The sequence below is a fragment of the Trichosurus vulpecula genome, chromosome 7 (assembly GCF_011100635.1).
Source record: "Trichosurus vulpecula isolate mTriVul1 chromosome 7, mTriVul1.pri, whole genome shotgun sequence".
NCBI classification, from domain to species: Eukaryota; Metazoa; Chordata; class Mammalia; order Diprotodontia; family Phalangeridae; genus Trichosurus; species Trichosurus vulpecula.
The window spans coordinates 201,237,138-201,257,424 of NC_050579.1; the positions used below are offsets into that span (position 1 = coordinate 201,237,138).

Consider the following 20,287-nt stretch of genomic DNA (forward strand, 5'->3'; position numbering starts at 1 on the left):
TAAATTTAAACATTTTTTCATAAACAAAACCAATGCAACCAAAATTAAAACAGAAAATTGGGGGGAAATTTTCACAACAAGCAGTTCCAATAAAGACCTCATTTTTGAATATGTAGAGAGCTGAGTCAAATTTATGAGAATTCAAGTCATTCCCTAATTTATAAATGGTCAAAGGATATAAATAGGCAGTTTTCAGTCAAAGAAATCAAAGCTATCTATAGTCATATAAAAATGCTCTAAGTCACTATTAATTAGAGAAATGCAAATTAAGGTATAAAGTACCACCTCATACCTATCAGATTGGCTAATATGACAGAAAAGGAAAATGATAACTGTTTGGAGGGGATGTGGGAAAACTGGAACACTAATAAACTATTGATGGAGTTGTGAACTGATCCAACCATTCTGGAGAGCAATTTGGAACTATGCCCAAAGGACTATAAAACTACACATAAGTTTTGATCCAGCAACACCACGACTAGGTTTATATCCCAAAGAGATTTTTTTAAAAGGGAAAAGAATGGGGGCACCTAGGTGGCACAGAGAGTAGAGCACTGGCCCCGGAGTCAAGAGGACCTGAGTTCAAATACAGCCTCAGACACTTGACACATTTACTAGCTGTGTGACCCTGGGCAAGTCACTTAACCCCAATTGCCCTGCCAAAAAAAAGGGGAAAAGAACATATTTATACAAAAATATTTATAGCCATTCTTTATGTGGTGGCAAAGAATTCGAAATTGAGGGTATGCCCATCAATTGGGGAATGGCTAAACAAGTTGTGGTATATGTTTGTAATGGAATACTACTGCGTTATAAGAAATGACAAGCAGTACGATTTCAGAAAAAACTGGAAAGACTTAGATGAACTGATACAGAGTGAAGTGAGTGGAGCCAGGAGAATATTGTACACAGCAACAGCAATATTGTATGATGAACAACTGTGAATGACTTAGCTATTCTTGGCAATTAAGTGATCTGAGATAATCCCAGAGGATTCATGGTAAAAAAGGCTATCTCCCTTCAGAGAAAGAACCAATGGCATCTGAATACAGAATGAAGCATACTAATTTTCACTTTCTTTTTTTTTTCCTTTTTGGTTTGAGTTTTCTTCCACAAAATGATTAATATAGAAATGTTTTCCCGGATTGCATATGTATAACTTACATCAGAGGAAGAGAAGGATAGAATTTGGAAGTCAAAACTTAAAAAAAATGTTCTTATGTTTTTATTTTTACATGTAATTGGGGGAAAATAAAATATTAAGGAAAAACTATCAATAACATGGTTATTGAGGCTGCTGAGAATCAATTCATCAACAAGCATTTACTAAGGACCTATTATGTTCTAGGCATTAAGAATAACAGAAAAGGGGCAGCAGGTGGCTCAGTGAGTAGAGTACTGGCCCTGGAGTCAGGAGGACCTGAGGTCAAATCTGGCCTCAGAAACTTGACACACTTACTAGCTTTGTGACCTTGGGCAAGTCACTTAACCCCAATTGCCCTACCTTCCCCCCTCCAAAAAATAAAAAAAAAAGAACAGAAAAGCTGAGATATTCCCTGCTCTCAAGAAGTTTATATTCTATTGAGGGATTATGGAGATTATACTGAGAGAAGTCTATTATCCAGGTGAAGGAGGCATTGAGGAAGGCGTCCTGGAGACCAGTAGGGAAATGTAAAGGATGAGAAAGAGTAGCTTTAAAAATGGAGAGGTTTTGCTTTTCTTTTTGTATCTCCAATGCTTAGCACACACGCTCTAAGCTTTTAATAAATACTTATTGACTAAATAATGGTAGAACAACTTGAGAGTGGTTTAGAGCGAGGAGTTCACTGATCCCTTCTAAACCTGAGAGTCAGGAGAACAGGTAAAGAAGCAGTCTTGATTACAGAAAGTTGCAAAAAGACGTGATGTCAGGGGAAAAGACAAGTGATAAAAGAAGTAGAAAGTTGAAAAGCAAGTTCAAGGATATTGGGGGTGGGTGGGTTAGTTTGTAATAGAAGAGGAGTACCAAAGGGCAGAGTGGAAGAAGCTATTAGAGCATTTGGTATATGTGGAAAAGACTAACTTGGCTCCTTTTATTCCATATCGTCGGGAACAAACATTTATCAATTGCTTTTTATGTGTAATATACTAGGTTGGGTCTTGGGGAGGACCCAGAAATATAAAAGTCCTTATCCGTAAAGGACCCACATATACAAAAAAATATTTACAACTGCTCTTTTTGTGGTGGCAAAGAATTGGAAATTGAGGAGATGTCCACTAATAGGGGAATGGCTGAACAATTTGTGGTATATGAATGTAATGGAATACTATTGTGCTATAAGAAATAGCAGATTTCAGAAAAACCTGGAAGGACTTACATGAACTGATGCTGAGTGAAGTGAGCAGAAGCAGGGGAACATTGTACACAGCAACAGCAACATTGCATCATGATTAACTATGATAAACTTAGCTCCTCTCAACAATACAATGGTCCAAGACAATTCCAGAAAACCCGTGATGGAAAATGCTAACCACATCTAGAGAAGAACTATTGAATCTGAATGCAGATTGAAGCATACTATTTTCACTTTTTTTTGTTTTTTCTTTCACATGGTTTTTCTCTTTAATTCTGATTCTTCTTTCACAATATGATTAACGTGGAAATATGTTTAACATGATTATCATGATATCAGATTGTTTGCTGTCTTGGGGAGAGAGGGAGGGATAAAAATTTGGAACCCCAAATTTTACAAAAATGAATGTTGAAAACTATCTTTACATGCATGCAATTGAAAAAAATACTATTAGGGAAAAAAAACTTTTAAAACAGGAAGATTAAAAAAAAGTCTTTATCCTTTAAGGGGTTCATGACCTCACTGGGGAGACAAGAAATCTATATAAGACTTAAAAAATGACTACAGATTGTCTTCAAAATGTTTTAGTCCTACTATTATGTCTTTCTGATGTCAAGATTGCTGGAAGGCTAGACAGTTGAGCAAAATTCAGAAACTGACAAGGTTCAACTGCAGGCACAGTAAGAGATTATGATGTCTAAGGACTGTCTACCTGTATGCAGAGGCTCATTTCCAAAGTGTTGATCACAAAGGGCTCCCTATTAGAGGGACCACTGTGACCCTTAAGACAGAAAAAATATTAAGTCTTATTCAGGCCTACATGGCCCCCTTCTGCCTCTAAAATGAGTATGGTGGAACCTTAGCAAAAAATGCTAAGAATTACACCGTTCTTAGGTTGACTAGAAACAGTAATTGTTGGGACTCTCAACACATGATCTTTGTGTATTTGCCAATGTGAGACACTATTAGAAATGCTGACAATATTTATATCGATGTTATATCGACTAGAAAACACAAAGAAGCTATGATTAAGTGAAAGGACGGTGCACAGCAGAGAACAAAAAGAAAACTTACAAGGAAGCTGGGTAGCTTGGACAACAATGTGTAGTATTTATTATATAGGTCTTCTTGAAATGGAAATTTATTGTTTTGTATTGAATCCTCTCATGTTCTGCAGTGTACGTGGCAATGTTCTTTTTTTTTTTTTCTTTTCTTGTTTTGTATTTAAGTTTAAAATAAATGAAAAGAAAATGAGAAAAATTAAATAAAAAAGGAAAAAATAATAAAGGGTGGCCCAAAGATTTTCCTTGGAGAGGTGAATAAAGGAATTAAAGGAGTTTGCTTTGGATATACAACAAAATAGAATTTTGTGTTATTCCTGATGATCTGTTTCTTCTTGCAAAGTTCTTGATGATTGTAAGCAGATAACAATGAAGATTATTACATCTTAGGCACCAACATTTTGAAAGTGTCAATGCCTTGTTTTTATTCCAGTCATTTCCCAATATATTATCCCTACCCCACTGAATCTTCCATTGTGACAAAGAAAAACAATCAAGAGAAACTGACCAGCAAAATTAGCACATCTGACAAAATATGCAGCATCCTACTCTCATATTCCCTCACAACTCTTCTGAGAGGAGCAAAATGTATTCCATTTGTTTTCCTGAACCAAGATTAGTCAATTATACATCAACAGCTCTTGCAAAGGATGAAGTAGAGGAATAGTATGAAAACCTTGACTAGGGCCTCCAAACTGGATTAAAGTATACTTTTCTGTTTCAGTCAAACTGGACTCTTATTCCATCTCCCGTCTCTATGTCTTTGTACAGGCTGTCCCTCTAGGGGTGTACTACTAAACGTTTAACAAGCTTTTCTCCAGAAAAAAAGTTGAATTTACCTTCCTAACATTTTTTTCGTCACTTTAAGTCTAAACAATCAACAAAGCTATAAATCATGCTCTGATGTGTAGCATTTGTTGATTTACAAGATGTAAATGCCCACACTGAAAATTTTAATAGTATTTATATATCTTGGAAATGAGATCTTTATCAGAGAGACTTGCGAAGATGTTTTCTGTTAACTATTTCCCTTCTAATCTTAACTATATTAGATTTATGTTTATATAACCAAAATTATTCATTTTTTCTTCTATGAGCCTCTTTCTGGTTTAATCATGAACTCTTTTTAAACCCATAGATCTGAAAGGAACTTTCTTCCTTGTTCCTCCCATTTATGACGTAACCTAGGATACCTAGGTCAGGTATTCATTTTGGAGCATATCTTGGTATACGCTGTGATTGCAGGTGGTCTAAATCTGACTTCTGCCAGACTACTTCTCCCATCATGTCACATATGAAGCCCTTCCTCCAGTAACCGAAGCTTGGGGTTTATCAAACAGTACTCTACCAAGCTCTTTTGCTTCTGTTACCATATATGTTCCACTGATTGACCTCGCTATCTTCTAACCAGTACTGAAATATTTTGATGATTATTGTTTTGCATTATAGTTTGAGATCTTTCTTTGCTTAGGCCCCTTTCCTTCCCACTTTTTTTTTTCGTTATTTCCCATGAGATTCTTGATCTTTTGTTCTTCCAGATGAATTTTGTTGTTTTCTGGTAAATGTAATAAAGCAATATAAAGTAATATTTTGGTAGTTTTGATAGGTATCCCTGCTAAAATAACTTATGTAGAATTATTTTTATTTTTCTAGCTCAGCCTACTGATGAGCCATTAATATTTCTCCAATTATTTAGGTCTGTATATTCATCACTTTATAGTTGTAGTTATACAGTTCTGTGTGTATCTTGGTAGGTAAGCTCAGAGTACATTCTCTAGTTGTTTTAAATGGGATTTCTCTTTTTTATCTTTCTTCTGGGTTTTTGCTAGTATTATACGTTCGTTGTTGTTCTAAGTACATTATCATATTAACCTGCAAAAACTGCCAGTTTCATTTCTTCTGATTATAGTTGTTCCCTTAATTTCTTTTTCTTGTCGCCATTTCAAACAAAAGTGGTAAACATGGAATTCTTAATTTACTTCTGATATTATTAGGAAGGATTGTATTCCATTACATATGCTAGTCCTTGTACTTTTTTCTTTCACTTTTTACCATGTAATAGTATTTTATTTTTCCAATTACATGCAAAGATAGATTTCAACATTCACTTTTATAAGATTTTGCGTTCCAAATTTTTCTCCCTCCCTCCTGGTGCACCTCTCCCCAAGATGGCAAGCAATCTAATATAGGTTATACATGTACAATCATATTAAACATATTTCAGAATTAATCATGTTATGAAAGAAGAAGCAGAAAAGGTAAAAACCAAGAGAAAGAAAAAGCAACAACAACAAAAAATTGAAAATAGTACACTTTGATCTGCATTTACACTTTAGTTCTCTCTCTGGATGTGGATAGCATTTTCCATCATAAGTCTTTTAGAATTGTTTTAGATCACTGTGTTGTTGAAAAGAGCAAAGGCTATCAAAGTTGATCATCACACAAATTTGATGTTACTGTGTACAATGTTCTGGTCCTTGGTTTTTGATATACTATTCAACATGTTAAGAGGTTCACTTATTCCTATTTTCTAGGGTTTTCAATAGAAATGGGTGTTGTTTCCTCAAAAGCTGTCCCCCCCATCTACAAAAATGAACACTATTTTTGTTGTTCCTATAGGATGGTTGATTATATAGTTTTTCTAATATTGAACCAATCCTGTTTCCTTGGTATTCCAACTCAGTCATAGTGTATAATCTTAATGAAATGATGCTATAATCTCCTGGCTTTTTTTTTTGTATTGATATTCATTAGGCATATTAGGCTATAATTTTCTGTTTATTCTTTCTCCTGGTTTAGATATCAAGACCATATATGAATCATATAAGGAATTTGGTAAAAACACCTAATTTTCCTTTTTTTTTTGACAGATTACAAGTAATATTGATATATTTTGTCTTAAATATTTGGTGAAATTTACCATTTTCATTGTGAATCTATTTTGGTCTCAGTACTTTTTTCTCTAGGAACTATTTTATGGCTTTTTTTTTCTTTGATTGGGTTAACTTCTCTTTTCTCATTCTAATAATGTGGGCATTTTATATTTTTGTAAATATTTATGTGAATGTCAGTTTTGTCAGCACATAATTGGGCAAAAGGTTTCTAGTAATTTTCTTTATCATTTGTGAATTTACCTTTTTCACTTTTGTTTCATGTAGTGAAAATCTAACTTTCAACACTGTGGATAACTTAATGCGTATATGGAGGGAATATATATGGAATAACAAATAATTAAACTGGGATTGGGGGAGTAAAGAGATATCAGTTAGAGTTCCTTATCTGAATTGGCATATCTGTGTGGCTATTAGCTGATATGTGACCTGGTTACTTGTAAAATTAACAACCTGTTGTGTTCCTTAAGGGGCTATTTAGAATAACACATTCTATTTGCTGTACCTTAGAAAATAGACAAAACCATCTACTGATTATTATGTAAAGAACCATTAGATTATTTTATAATTCAATTATTAAAGGACATTTAGTTGTATGCAAAGGAAAACTCCATTAGAAAGCTCATTATTAAATTAAGGAGTATCAAGAGAAAGGATTAGAATTCAAGTATTTCTTATGCTCCCTCAGACAAAACACTATTACAAACACTGTATGTGGTCTTGTATTCAAGGCCCTTCACAATCTGCATTTTTTTCTGCCTCATTCCAGCCACCTTTATGATCTCCTCCCAAACTCCATCCTTTGACTCCATTCCTGTGTCCCCCAGCTCTGATTTCAACATATCTCACTTTGAAACAATGATCCACATCCAACTTCCTGGTCATTTCCTCACTACATCGCTGAACTCGTACTCATATTTGCATCTTCATCACTTAACAGTAGGTCTCGTCCTTGGTAAGCATTGTATCAACTCCCACAACTCTCTGATCTTACTTTCTGCCCCAGCCAAATTAGCCTACTTGGAACATGCCTTAGCCCATACCATTCTCTTCACCTAGAATAACCTCCTTACCCACCAAAACCCATTGTAATCCTATCCATCATTTAATGTCTGGATCAAATGCCAGTACTTTCACGAAGCCTTCCCTGATCATTCCTTGAAAAATGATCCTTTCCTCCTTTGCACTTTCCACCTATGCTACTCACTTGGATCTTGCCTTGTATTTTAATTGTGTACTTTTGATATTCACCAAATTATAAAGGTCCAGAATTTAAGGGGACACAAGTGATTTACACTTATCCTCAAGGTTGCTGAAAGGGAAGCATTATTAGACTGCTACATAAATACATAATCTGATTTCACACATTAAGTTACACAGCTAAGGAATGCAGTACTTTGAATACATCACAACGATAATAACCAGTAAGGGAATAACTGAAAATCATTATAGCAGTGGCAAAATAAAAGAGCAAAGAGCCAGAAGGCAGAAGACCTAAAATCTAGCCCTGGAACTGCCACTAACCAGCTGTGTAGTTAGGAGGCAAATCACTTCTGATCCCATTGGCTCATTTGCAAAAATAAGGGATTGGGCTAGAGGTTGTAGGCACATTTCCAATTCTATCCTATAATTCTGGACCTAATAGCAAAAGGAAGCAGGTGGTAGTGGTAGCTAGGGATAGATTAATCTTGTAAAGAATACCTAGAGTTCCATTATCACTGTTGCTTCTTTCAGCCACGACTTTCCTGTAGAAAATACATTGTGTCAGCTCTAGGGAAAAAAAGCCATTCATCACTTTCCTGACTAAGGTATATAGAGAGGCAAAAACAGTTTTGAGCCCTCAATTCATCTCTACTTCTTAACCTCTATCATAATGAGAAATATTAACAGAAAAAGTGATTACAGTTTTCAAAATGGTAAAATACAACTAGAAGGTGAATGCATAGGCAAGACTATTAAGGAATATTTGTATTATAAAATAAACCAAGACTTAAAAGTGTTTCCAAAAGCAGTCATGCGAAACTATGTACAATATTCCTGAAGAATAAGGATAGCTAATAAAGTTCTGTAATCTGGATGCCGGAAACTAGGGAGAGCAACTAAATCACTACCATTATTACTATAGAACCTTATCAAGTCAGGGGGTGACTAGATGAACTTCTGGGCTGGCAATATTCCTTTCAAAGTACTCCAGGATTTTGGATTTCTTATACTTCTCATAGTAGCAAGGGGATGCATATGGGTAATTTCATAATATCTATGTTCTGAGCTTCCCTTAAAATATTACTGCATTACCTTATTGTGATGTCGTGTCCTTGGATTCTCAAAGGTTAATGTCGGAGTGTAAATTCTGGCAAAACCTAAGTTAGTGAAGTCCAGCAACACATGTGACTTTCTGACTAGCTTAAGTAATTTTGGAAATGTTCATCTATGGTTTAGTCAATGGATAATTAATTTTATATCCTGCCCAACCCCTTAAACTTCTGCAGTGATATGGCAAAGTAGAAAAGAGGATAGAAGATCTAATAATTGCAATTTCAAGATAGACTACTTAGCACAATTTGTTAAGCACTTTTAAAAAGCTACGTCCAGTGAATCGATGTACTTCTGAAAGAACTGAAACACATCCATACTGATAGACCATGAATGATACCAGGAGACAAATCTGAAGTAGAAATGGTTCCCAGGTTTTTAAAAGTATTATAGAACCCTAGAGCTGGAACACACCTTAGAGGGCCATCTAGTCTAACCCTGAATTTTACAGATGATAAATTGGGAGTCTCAGAAAGGTCAAGTAATTTCTCTCAAGGTTACACAGGTAAGAGAGTAGCACACCTGAGATTCTAACCCAAGCTCACTGACTTTAAATCCAGCGTCCTTTCTACCACATAATGTGTCCTTCCATATTTCCCCAAAGGAACAAATATAATTTCACTGGGCCTTTGATTATCTCACCCTACAATGCTAACGATGAATATAAACAAACAGCCTAACTAGTTAGATACAAAGCTTCTTGCAGATCAGGTACCAATGTGTATAGGCTGAATTAGAACAAAAGTTCTGAGAACCTGATAAGATTCTCAAAATGCCTATCACAACTGGTGGGTTGAAAAAGTCCAGAAATCACAGTGCTGACTGTAAAGACAATGGTGGGTTTGAACATGTTATACTGTTATCAATAAAAACATAAATAATAACTGACCATGGACTAATCATACAGTAGAGATACAGTAGGGAAGGGCGGGGGGACGAAGGGGAAGGGGAAAAAGGAGAGGGAGGGGGTTAAAGGAGGGGAGGGAGGAAGAGAGAGAGAGAGGAAAAGAGAGAGAGAGAGAGAGACCAAGGGAGGGAGAAAAGTGTTCATTTTGGTAATTTTACAAAACATGTAATTAAGAATTAAACATTCTTTTCTTTATCCTCAAATGGGTAAAAACTAAACTTTTTATAAAATAATGTTGATGGAAATTTAAAATAAAAACAAACTAGGGTTCAAATCAATTAATTGGAAACAGTACTATTATGGTTTTCAATTTTCTTAAACATAGATAGCAACAAGCAGGAAAAACAATATATTAAAATGTCACCACTGTTTCTGAAACTGTTAGGCAAATGTTTACTCATGATGCATACATTTTTCATGTTAAGTAATTTAAAACTCTTCTAAGAATTATTAACCAGTTATTCTACCCACCAAGGAAACCATTACCTAATTAGACACTAGATACTTTGTATAATTGAGTCATGCTGTTTCAAGTATCTAGTAACAAACCTTCAGACCTTTTAAAGAAATACTGGTCAACAACCTTGAGATACAGACACATCAAAATTAACTCTATGTCTAATGCCGGGTCTATACAACAAAAGGTGTATATAGGAAAACACAATTATCCACTGACCCTGTGTCTTTCTAGACAAATGATTCTCAAATATAGTTTTGAGATACTCTATAATGTCTCCTAGTAATTCAAGGGAAATTAAAATGCACACACTCAAAACAAAATTATTTTAAAACATTCTTTTTAAAAAAACTGTGTATAGCACTTGGAAAGGTTAAGAAAAAATTGCAATGTATTCAGTTTTGTACCTTTACCATTTTGGTAATCATCAGTCTATGCAATCTACATACTTCATGGTTTTTTTAAAAAGTCCTAACTGCTTCTTTGGTAAGGCAGAGTTTGATTTGAGGGTTAAGAAAGATTTTACCTAATCAAGGAACAGATGTTATATATGTTAATTATATAGTTAAAACACTTTTCCTTGAAATAAGGTAAAAAGACATTCTGTAGTACTTTTTATATTTACAGTACACACATTTTAACAGTATGTGCAATGTATTTTTTTAAAGAGGTCAAATGAATCAATTTTGCAAATTTTCTATTAAGTTCATTTTATTAAAAAAATAAGTTCTATGTTCAACACGTATATTAGCTTGCTGTAAGACTGCAGATCTAAAAGCATCTTACCATAACATTTATTAAATGATGATAAAATTAGACATTTTTTTCTTCACATCCTGAAATGTGCAACTAGCTCAAGGGTATTTCTAACAATGAAATAATCCTAACATGTCATCTGAAATAAAAATTTTGTAATGAAAAACAGGTGTTAGCAAAGAAAAGAAAATTTATAGTTGACATTCTAATGCTGAACTTTAAAAAATGTTATTTCTCTACTAAATAAACATACTAAAATTGTTTTTGCAGGGAAAGGACATGAAAGAGAAGATAATGAAGGAAATAACCTCTATTCAAATAACAAATAATTTTATCTCAATAGTTTTCTTTCTTTAAACAGTCAACCTTCGCCCTACACAAATTTTAAGTAAAAGTAGACAATGGTCCTTGAAAGCTGCAGAGATTGCCAAACTGAAACCAAAACCACTTTTTTTAAACCAGGTAATTTAAAATGCGCCCCCCCCCCCCTCACCTTTTGCTCCCACCTTGTTCTTCTATTCCCTTTATATCCTATATACTTTTAATTCTATCATGGAATGCAAAATAAGAATAAAAAATTATACTTCAATTCTAAACACAGCTTAATGTTTTTTAAATGGGCAAAATTTGTCTTTAGATGTATGAAGATTTCATTGGAAAAGTAATGAATGATTGGGTAGAATCATGCAAGATCTGTACCTGACAGCTGTAAATCTCTCATCTCAATACCAACACCTTTGAAAATTATAAAGGAGAATGTAAGGTAGGAGCTTATTCTGCATTTTACAATGATTTAAGGCTGTAACATCCTTTTCATGTAAGAATAAATCATACTGTGAAAATATCTCGATTAAAAAGCTTAAGTCTATCTAAAACCCAAGAAAAATCAAAGAACACTGAAGATATTTTGCAGTAGACATTACAAAAAATAGTAATCCTGTATTTATATATGTATGATTATACAGATTTTTAAAATGTTCATTACTTAACTATGGCACATAGATTGTAGCACATTTTGAACAATAATATAGAAAGGTAATGTGGGCAATTTGCAATTCTAACCATACTTACCAAACAGTTCTATAATGAAACCTTTCGAAACTTTTCAAGATACATTTATACAACTAGTACAGGTGTATTACTAAGCAGTATAACTCAGGACACTCCTTGAAATTGTTCTTAATGCTGCTTTTGATTCAAAAGTTGTTTGTGAACAGTTACACATCACAATGCATGAAATGAAAACCAAAAGATTAAAAGCCTTTAATTTTTACTGCTACATTGCTTGAATTTGTGCCTTGTATTTGTGGATAATCATCATTTACTGGGCCTAAGTTGAATTTAGACATAGTCTAATACTATTTCAAAACTGTACTCATAGTGTTTTAAAACTAAATGTAAAAGGTGAAAATAGGATCACAAAATACCTGAATAGTCCCTTGAATTATGTACATTACACTCAATGGGGAACTTAATATCAATTTACTAAAGAATAGCAAGTTAACACTTTATCCTATAAGTATTTTCTTTTTATTTGTCTTATGTTTAGAAGTTGCTATTAAGTACTATTAACAGAAAATACATAACAAAAGCTTCCTAACAAGTGAAAAAATTAATTACAAATGCTGGAAAAATTGGCTTCATTAACATATTTACAGAATTTTACTTAATACATACTCCTTTGGGAATCAATTATGACACATTTGTACAAACTTTTTTTTTAAAAACATTCCCAATCTATTTTGAGTAGTGAAATACTTCAGTTCTTTAGTCTATTTAGCTGAAGGTAAAAACATTCCGTTTCTGACAGGAGAGCTAACATGCAGAAAAGTTCAGTCTGAGCTGCTGTTGATATATTGATCTGCTTTTTCCTGTAAAGATGCTTCTGATAAATTAATGTCTCTATGTCCCTTCTTTTCTTTGCTCTGCTCTTCCTGTAGTTTTAGGATTATGTTCCGGATTTCTTCTCGTTTAGTTTTCATTCTTGGGCGAGGGAACCAGTCTGTCAAATTCATTGGAAGTTCAAAATTCAAAATTGGATTCTTAATACAAAAAAGGAAAAAAGATGCCCATTAGAAAACAGCAAAAAAATATTAATCACTATCTCACAGGACTGTGGTAAGGAAATTGCTCTGTAAACTTTAAAATGTCAAGAAATTCCACCTGTGTGCACGTATATTATGCATCTATTATTATGGACATCTACATAATTACAAAATGTAACAAAATTTTAGGAATTAATTTACTTCAGCAACTGAAATGAAGATACCACTGAGCTGCAATGAATTGCTCTTACATAACCTGCCTCAAGAGCCAAGAAACCAATATACACAGTAACTACAACTATGTATACAGAAAGACACACGAAAAATCAAAATCAAAGGTAAATCTAACAAAATTATAAATATCAAGTGGGACTCAAATGAAGAGATATGAGAAGACACCCCAACCTACTCCTGTGTGGAGAGAGGAGGTCTACTGATGGCTACACAATGCACATGTTTTTGGACTTTTTCAATGTATTGATAAGTTGTGCTGACTTTTTTTTTCCTCTCTAAAAAAATTCTATTTATCATATGCAATGGCTCTCTGGAAGGCGGGGTAAGAGAAGGGATACATGGGATGCTATGGTGATGTAAGAAACAGAAATATCAACAAAAATGAATGAAATTTATAAATAAAAATGAAAAAAATCTAGTAAAGTTATCACTAAGTGAAATTTATTATGGAATCTTCTAGTTCTCAATTTTATTGCCTAATGTCAGATTTTTAAAGAGCATAAATAAAATTTTGGTTGCCTTAATTTTGACTGATATCACGGAAAACATTTAACTACACCCATTAAATGAATGAACTGAAACTCACCTCAAAAAAGCTTTCCACATATTGCAATACATATACTCCACAATCACTGAAGTTGTTTTGCTGTGGTACTTTTGGATTGGAGCCTTTCATGAGATCTTTGGAAAAACTTCTTTTACTTCCTTTTCTTACTTCCCATTCCACTTCCAGATACCTGTGATAATGCATATATAGTAAGGCTATTTTCCTACTTGTTCTGAAAACTCTAATATTGCATAAAGTGCAAAGAATGAGACTTAGAACTTACTCTCTCAGTGTTTTTACAACATTTGAGCGAGAAGGACCTCTGAGTGAATCCATAAGCAGGATACAGGGTCTTTTTTTTTTGCGTGTATAAGGGTGGAAGAAAGAGAGAAAGGAGGAAAAAAAATTACTGTCATTAGTAACATAGCTGCTGCAAAGACATGAAAAATTACGCAGAAAAGTCAAACAGTTTAAAGCTAAAACATTACTATTTAATATCTATAGCCCTTAGCAAAGACGCTAAACAGAAAATCTTATACCATTTACTCATAATGCTTAGTTATTTGTCAATGGTGATACTGGATTCAAAAGAAATTAAATATATTAATATTATATGGTATACTTTTAAAATAAAACTTCAAAAGGTATATCTTTGGAAATTACATCAAATATACCTTGCAAAATATACCAGAAAGTTTTCCTAGTCTTAATTCAACCTCCCAGTACTCACAGGCAGTTCCTTAAGATCATAAATTACAAAAAAGTTGATGTTTCTACATTAATGGAAGTTTCCAGGAAAATCCTCATAGCAATTGAATCACAGATCTGGAATAAATATCCCCACCTACAGCCCCAGAGATGATCACATGTTTGAAAATACCTCTAAAAGAAATTTAGCCCACCAAAACCAAATTAATTTCTATTCCAAAAGAACAAATATCTAGAACTGGAAGGGCCCCTCAGAATTCCATCAACACCCTTCCTTTTCACATGAGTTAACTGACGTCTAAAGTGAAGGGGCTTGCCCAAGGTCACACAAGTAACAAGGCTCAAAAAAAGGAAATTCAACTTGGGACTCCTTCATTTTATTATAATATTACTGTAGATATTTGGCTTGTGGATTAATTCTAAGTTACAAATAAAAGGTAGCATAACACAAAGATAAATCAACCTATGCAAAATCCTCTATCCACAGACTGATATGCTGAAATATTATGTATGCAATCTCTTGGCCAGACACGTGAAGTGCTACAAGACACCCACCCAGAGATATGCAAAAAATTCTTAATTAATTAAAACTAAAATTTCCAAAGTACAGAAAAATTTGCACTAAGAGTCTGAAGGCAGAGCAAAGATACTTTACTTTCTTTCTTTTTTTTGGTCTATGTTTTCTTTCACAGCATGAATTACATGGAAATGTGTTTTGTAGGACTACACATGCATAACCTCTGTCAAATTGCTTGCCTTTTGTGTGAGGGGAGGGAGAGAGTTTGGAACTCAAAATTTGGAAAAAAAAAAAAAGAATGGTCAAATTGTTTTATACAGAATTGGGAAAAAATATCAAATTACAAAAAAAGGGGAAAAAGAAAAGAAAAATATGCACTAGCTCATAGAAGTCCTAATTCTATAATATCTTCTTTTTACCCAAGGAGTATTACAGCATACCTAAGTTACGGTGAAGAATGGCTAGCTCAAAGGAGAGTTTTCTAGTCTTCTGTACCTAGTTCTGTATATACTCCTAGTTTTAACTAGGAGTGTCAGGGAGCTATTAGCCAACCTAATCCATCTGGGAAGGAAAGGAAAAGTTCATATATCCAGAGAATCCCAAATCAACTGTTCAGGGACAAGAAAACTTTATTAAAAACCTAAGCTCCTCTCCTGGGAGTCCCTCAGATCAGAGACAAGTCCAAATCAGGCTATCTGGTGATGGAGGGGGAGGGGAAAGAAAGTATAGGCCAGGGTAAATACTTCTGGAATGTTCTCACCAAACAAAATATTCATAGAAGTTAATGGTTCTCACTTGTATTTTCTAATAATAAGGATTTAAAGAAATTTCAATGTAACATCTTAGCTGACTTAATTATAAATGAAATGGTGACAAATTATTTGACTTTTTTTTGATGAATTAACTTGAAACCCATTTTAATTCACTCAGGAAAAAAAAAATCCACATGCCAGAGAATTCGAATCCCAAACCAAATGGTCAAAAGGCAAGAGAAGAGTCTGAAAAAGGATCTCACATGCACAGGGTGATCTCAGTGGCTCTGGAACAAGTCTGTACTGGTACGGTCTGGAATCCATCAGTTTTAAGATTTTCACCCCACATTATTTCTACATTACAAGTGATTATTGAAATGACCCATCAATTTCTATTTTCCATCCCATAGAGCTTGCTATTTTGCTTTTAGGTAGTCTCACTTTGTACTCAAGAAATATAATTTAATACTTACTGTTTACAGATCGTAGGTTTCAGATGCCATTGTCCTAATTCAGAACTGCAGGTATCATCAAGACCCCCATCATCACTGCTATCTTCCTATAAAAAGGAACCATATTATTTATATTTGCAGAATGTACAACCACCTAAAAAATGTTTAGTCAAAATAAATGTATAATCATTCTCATAGAAAATAATTCAAAAAAGTATATTTATTTAATTGATGAACTATAGTATAACTTCTATTATGAGTAATATTTGACTAATGTTGTCTAATATTAGGTAATATTAATTTCATCTAATCCAATTCCACACATGGCAATACTGACATATAAAAAAACAGTATTATAAGCCAGAGTAGGTAGAAGAAGCTCTTTTACTGAACCAAGAGTAAGACCCTAAGAAGGGATTCCTAAAACTTCTAATAGTGTTATTAGATTTTAATCTACATGTATAATTGCCCAGATCTGAATTTCTAAGTGGCAAAAAAATTTATACCAGTGGTTTAAATGAAACTGTTACAAAATAAGATATAACTCATGTTAAAGACACATTTAAAAAAAAAAGCAATATTGGACTTGTCTGGGATATACTTATACTTACTAATACTTAATCTCTGAAGAGCTATTTATTTTTCTTACAAAGACAGGGCAATGATACTTGTAAGATGGCAGCTTTTAAAAAAGCATGTAAAAGAATCATAGAGGTAAAGTTGGAAAGGATCTCAGAAGTCATCTAATCCAATTCTCTCATGTTACAGATGAAGAAAATTAGGCCTGGGGATGTTAAACAACATGCCCAAGTTAACAGAAATAATGTCAGAGATAGATTTTTGAATCCAGCTGTTCTTATTCCACATCCAATGCTTCTTATACTGCACCACACTGTTTCCAGTAGTGCTTATGGCTTACAAGTTCCTGATCAATCTTGCTGCAAGACCCCTTTCCCCCAAACCCATTTTAATGTTTTGAGAATGTTTTTGGATGGCAGAATGCAGCTTACACACAAAAAAAAAAAAGAAAAAAAAAGAGGAAGAAAAAAGACAAAACATATCCTCCACCTCCCACCAAAAAAAAACCCCAGACAACAAAACAAAAACCCTATGTTATTTATTTTTACTAGTTCATGTGGTGTTTTGACCAAAGAGCAATGCCATTACGCCAAAGGCAAGCTTATAATTTTTAGATATATTAGTTTTTAAGGTTTGATAAATAAATTCAAATCTAGAACTCAAATACATCTTTGGTCCACAAAAAAGGATGAAGAGAAAGTAGATGTTCCTCAAAAGAAACCTATCATCAGTATTCAAAGATAATTCAAAGACATCCTAATGGTAGCATCAATTATTATTAGCATCCATTAACTAGTGTATCAAAAGTGTAACACATTACCCTCACATAAATGATTCACACACACAACAAAGCATGTGCCCAGGCACAATTAACCTTTAGCTGAGGCTTCTAAGAAAAGGTATAGGCATCTCCCCCCAGACCATGTGAATTTCAAAGCTTTAGGGCCTGTACCGAATTATAGGAAGACATATTTGCAAACAAATTAGGGAAAATTTTGGCAAATATATGAAAAATGAACGATACAGAACATGACACTCATGTTAAATAAACCAAATTAAAAGATCATCAGAGAACTCAGAAATGAAAAGATTATAAAATTGTCCTGTGTTCCCTTTTCCACTCATTCCAAATTTAAATCATGTTCAATTCAACCTGATAGTAGACAAAAGACTAAATGTGAATCATAAATACCCCTGGGGGGGGAGGGGAGGGGAGCAATCTAATTAGCATATGAACTTTAATCAGATATTAAACAATGAAGAGAGGGAGATTAGTTCATAGAGCCTAAAGAGATTTACGCTAAAAGCTTATAAATACAGCAGCAGTCCATTAAATTAAGAATAAATTTTTGAACAGGAAAAAAGTTGAGGAAATGGAGTAGATTTGTTTTCATATTACCCAAACCCATAAGCAGTACAGTTTTATGACTTTTTCAGAACTTATGGAAATTGCTTAGTTCTTTACTTGTAAAGTTCTTTTCTTTACAAAAATGTCTTTGAATTGAGTATAGGATACTGCTGTCCCTTCTTTTTCTTTTTTACTTAGGTACTATTCTTCACCTGGTTATCTTGATCTTCTGAGAAGTCAATAAGTTCATCTTCAAGCAATTTATTACCAATATCAGCTGGCTCCTCACTATAATTTAATCTGATTCTGTTCAAACCATCTGTATCAGTAAGGAAAACAAATATATGAAAAAAATCACACACATATATATTTCAAGAATCCTATGGGCTAATGTCAGTATTAATAGGTGCCTATGATCTAAACTTTTCTACACTTGTGAATAGTTGTCATCACTTGCATATTAAAACCACATATAAATAAGATCTAATGAAACCTCTGTTTAATTGTTATTACCATAAATACAAGATAATATAAAATATACAAAACTGGGAAATATCAACACTGTAAGAAAGAATATTAATACAATTATAAAAATCTTCATAGAAATAAATGAATATTTAAATAATTATTGATACAATTTGTTCATGTTTGGTTTGTGTTAATAGAATAAAAATGACAGTTACAGATTTATAGATTATCTTACAGATTTAGTGCCATACCAAATTACCAAAGGGTTACTTAACAGAACAGAACAAAATAATAGCAAATTCTTCTGGACAGAGAAAATGTCAGGGGAAATGAGGGCCTAGCATAGTAGGATGCAAATTGTATTTCAAAGCAATTGTCAAAATGACTTGTTATTGGCAACAATAAAGAAAAGTTTATCAATAAAAAAATCAGTTATATGAGACCCAGAAGTAATCAAACATAGCAGAATGTCTAATAAAACCAGTTGAAAGTAGTAGGGTAGAGTGGGGAAGGGAGGGCGGGGCGGGGCCGGGGAGCAGAGCCAAGAAGGCCGCTAGAAAGCAGGGACTTGCATTACCTCCCACCCAGGTCCCTCGAAACACCTATAAAAATGGCTCTGAACAAATTGTAGAACTGAAGAACCCATGAAACAGCAGAGGGAAGCAGGGCTCCAGCCCAAGACAGCCTAGATGGTCGCAGAGTAAGGTCTATCGCAGGGACCTGGGAGCGGAGCAGAGCAGAGCCCAGCATGGGCCATGAGGACCAACCAGACCAGGAGCTGGGCAGAACAGGCCCTAGCGCCCTGAATCAGTGAGCTGTGGCAGTTACCAGACTTCTCAACCCACAAACACCAAAGACAACAGAGAAGGTTAGTGGGAAAAGCTGCTGGGACAGAGTGAAAGGAGTTTGTGGTTTGGCCACCGCCCGTAGACAGCAGAGGTAGTGCAGCTACAGAACTGCAACTGCAGTTGCTTCTGGACCCAGGCTCACCTGGTAGGAGGAATTAAGTGGTGGATCAGGGTGGGAGTGCTGAATCTGCTTAAGATTTCAGTCAAGTCCAAGATGGTGGTTCTTGGGGAAGGAGGAGTGCTGGTGTGGAAGAGCTGGCTGTGTAGCTCTGAAAACAGCGCAGCCCCTCAAGCTTGGGACAAAGTACTCTGTACTCTACAAGCAGTCATACCCCCACAAAAGCTCAAGGGTCAAGTAAGTTGGCTGGGAACATGGCCAGGCAGCGAAAACAGACTCAGATTCAGACTTTGGAATCTTTCTTTGGTGACAAAGAAGAACAAAACATACAGCCTGAAGAAGTCAACAAAGTCCAAGAGCCTACACCAAAAGCCTCCAAGAAAAACATGAACTGGTCTCAGGCCATGGAAGAGCTCAAAAAGGATTTGGAAAAGCAAGTTAGAGAAGTAGAGGAAAAATTGGGAAGAGAAATGAGAATGATGCAAGAAAACCATGAAAAACAAGTCAATGACTTGCTAAAGGAGACCCAAAAAAATATGGAAAAAAATACGGAAAAAAATATGGAAGAAAACAACACCTTAAAAAATAGACTAACTCAAATGGCAAAAGAGCTCCAAAAAGCCAATGAAGAGAAAAATGCCTTGAAAGGCAGAATTAGCCAAATGGAAAAGGAGGTCCAAAAGACCACTGAAGAAAATACTACCTTAAAAATTTGATTGGAGCAAGTGGAAGCTAGTGACTTGATAAGAAATCAAGATATTATAAAACAGAACCAAAGGAATAAAAAAGTGGAAGACAATGTCAAATGTCTCATTGGACAAACCACCTACCTGGAAAACAGATCCAGGAGAGAGACTAAAAATTATTGGACCACCTGAAAGCCATGATCAAAAAAAGAGCCTAGATATCATCTTTCAAGAAATGATCAAGGAGAAGTGCCCTGATATTCTAGA

The 20,287-nt window shown here is 34.4% G+C and overlaps 1 protein-coding gene across 2 annotated transcripts in view; it reads right to left on the reverse strand.

Annotated features, from left to right (window-relative positions):
* Nucleotides 1–11,633: 11,633 nt before the first annotated feature.
* The window catches only part of SENP6 (SUMO specific peptidase 6), a 136,112-nt gene continuing 127,458 nt past the window's right edge, over nt 11,634–20,287 (reverse strand). For both annotated transcript variants that reach the window (XM_036766794.1, XM_036766793.1), the window contains 5 exons: nt 18,113–18,219; nt 15,995–16,080; nt 13,828–13,896; nt 13,584–13,734; nt 11,634–12,760 (listed from right to left, as the gene is read on the reverse strand). In XM_036766794.1, the coding sequence (XP_036622689.1) occupies nt 12,551–12,760; nt 13,584–13,734; nt 13,828–13,896; nt 15,995–16,080; nt 18,113–18,219 (623 nt within the window). In that variant the 3' untranslated portion in view covers nt 11,634–12,550. The remainder of the gene's footprint in view (nt 12,761–13,583; nt 13,735–13,827; nt 13,897–15,994; nt 16,081–18,112; nt 18,220–20,287) is intronic.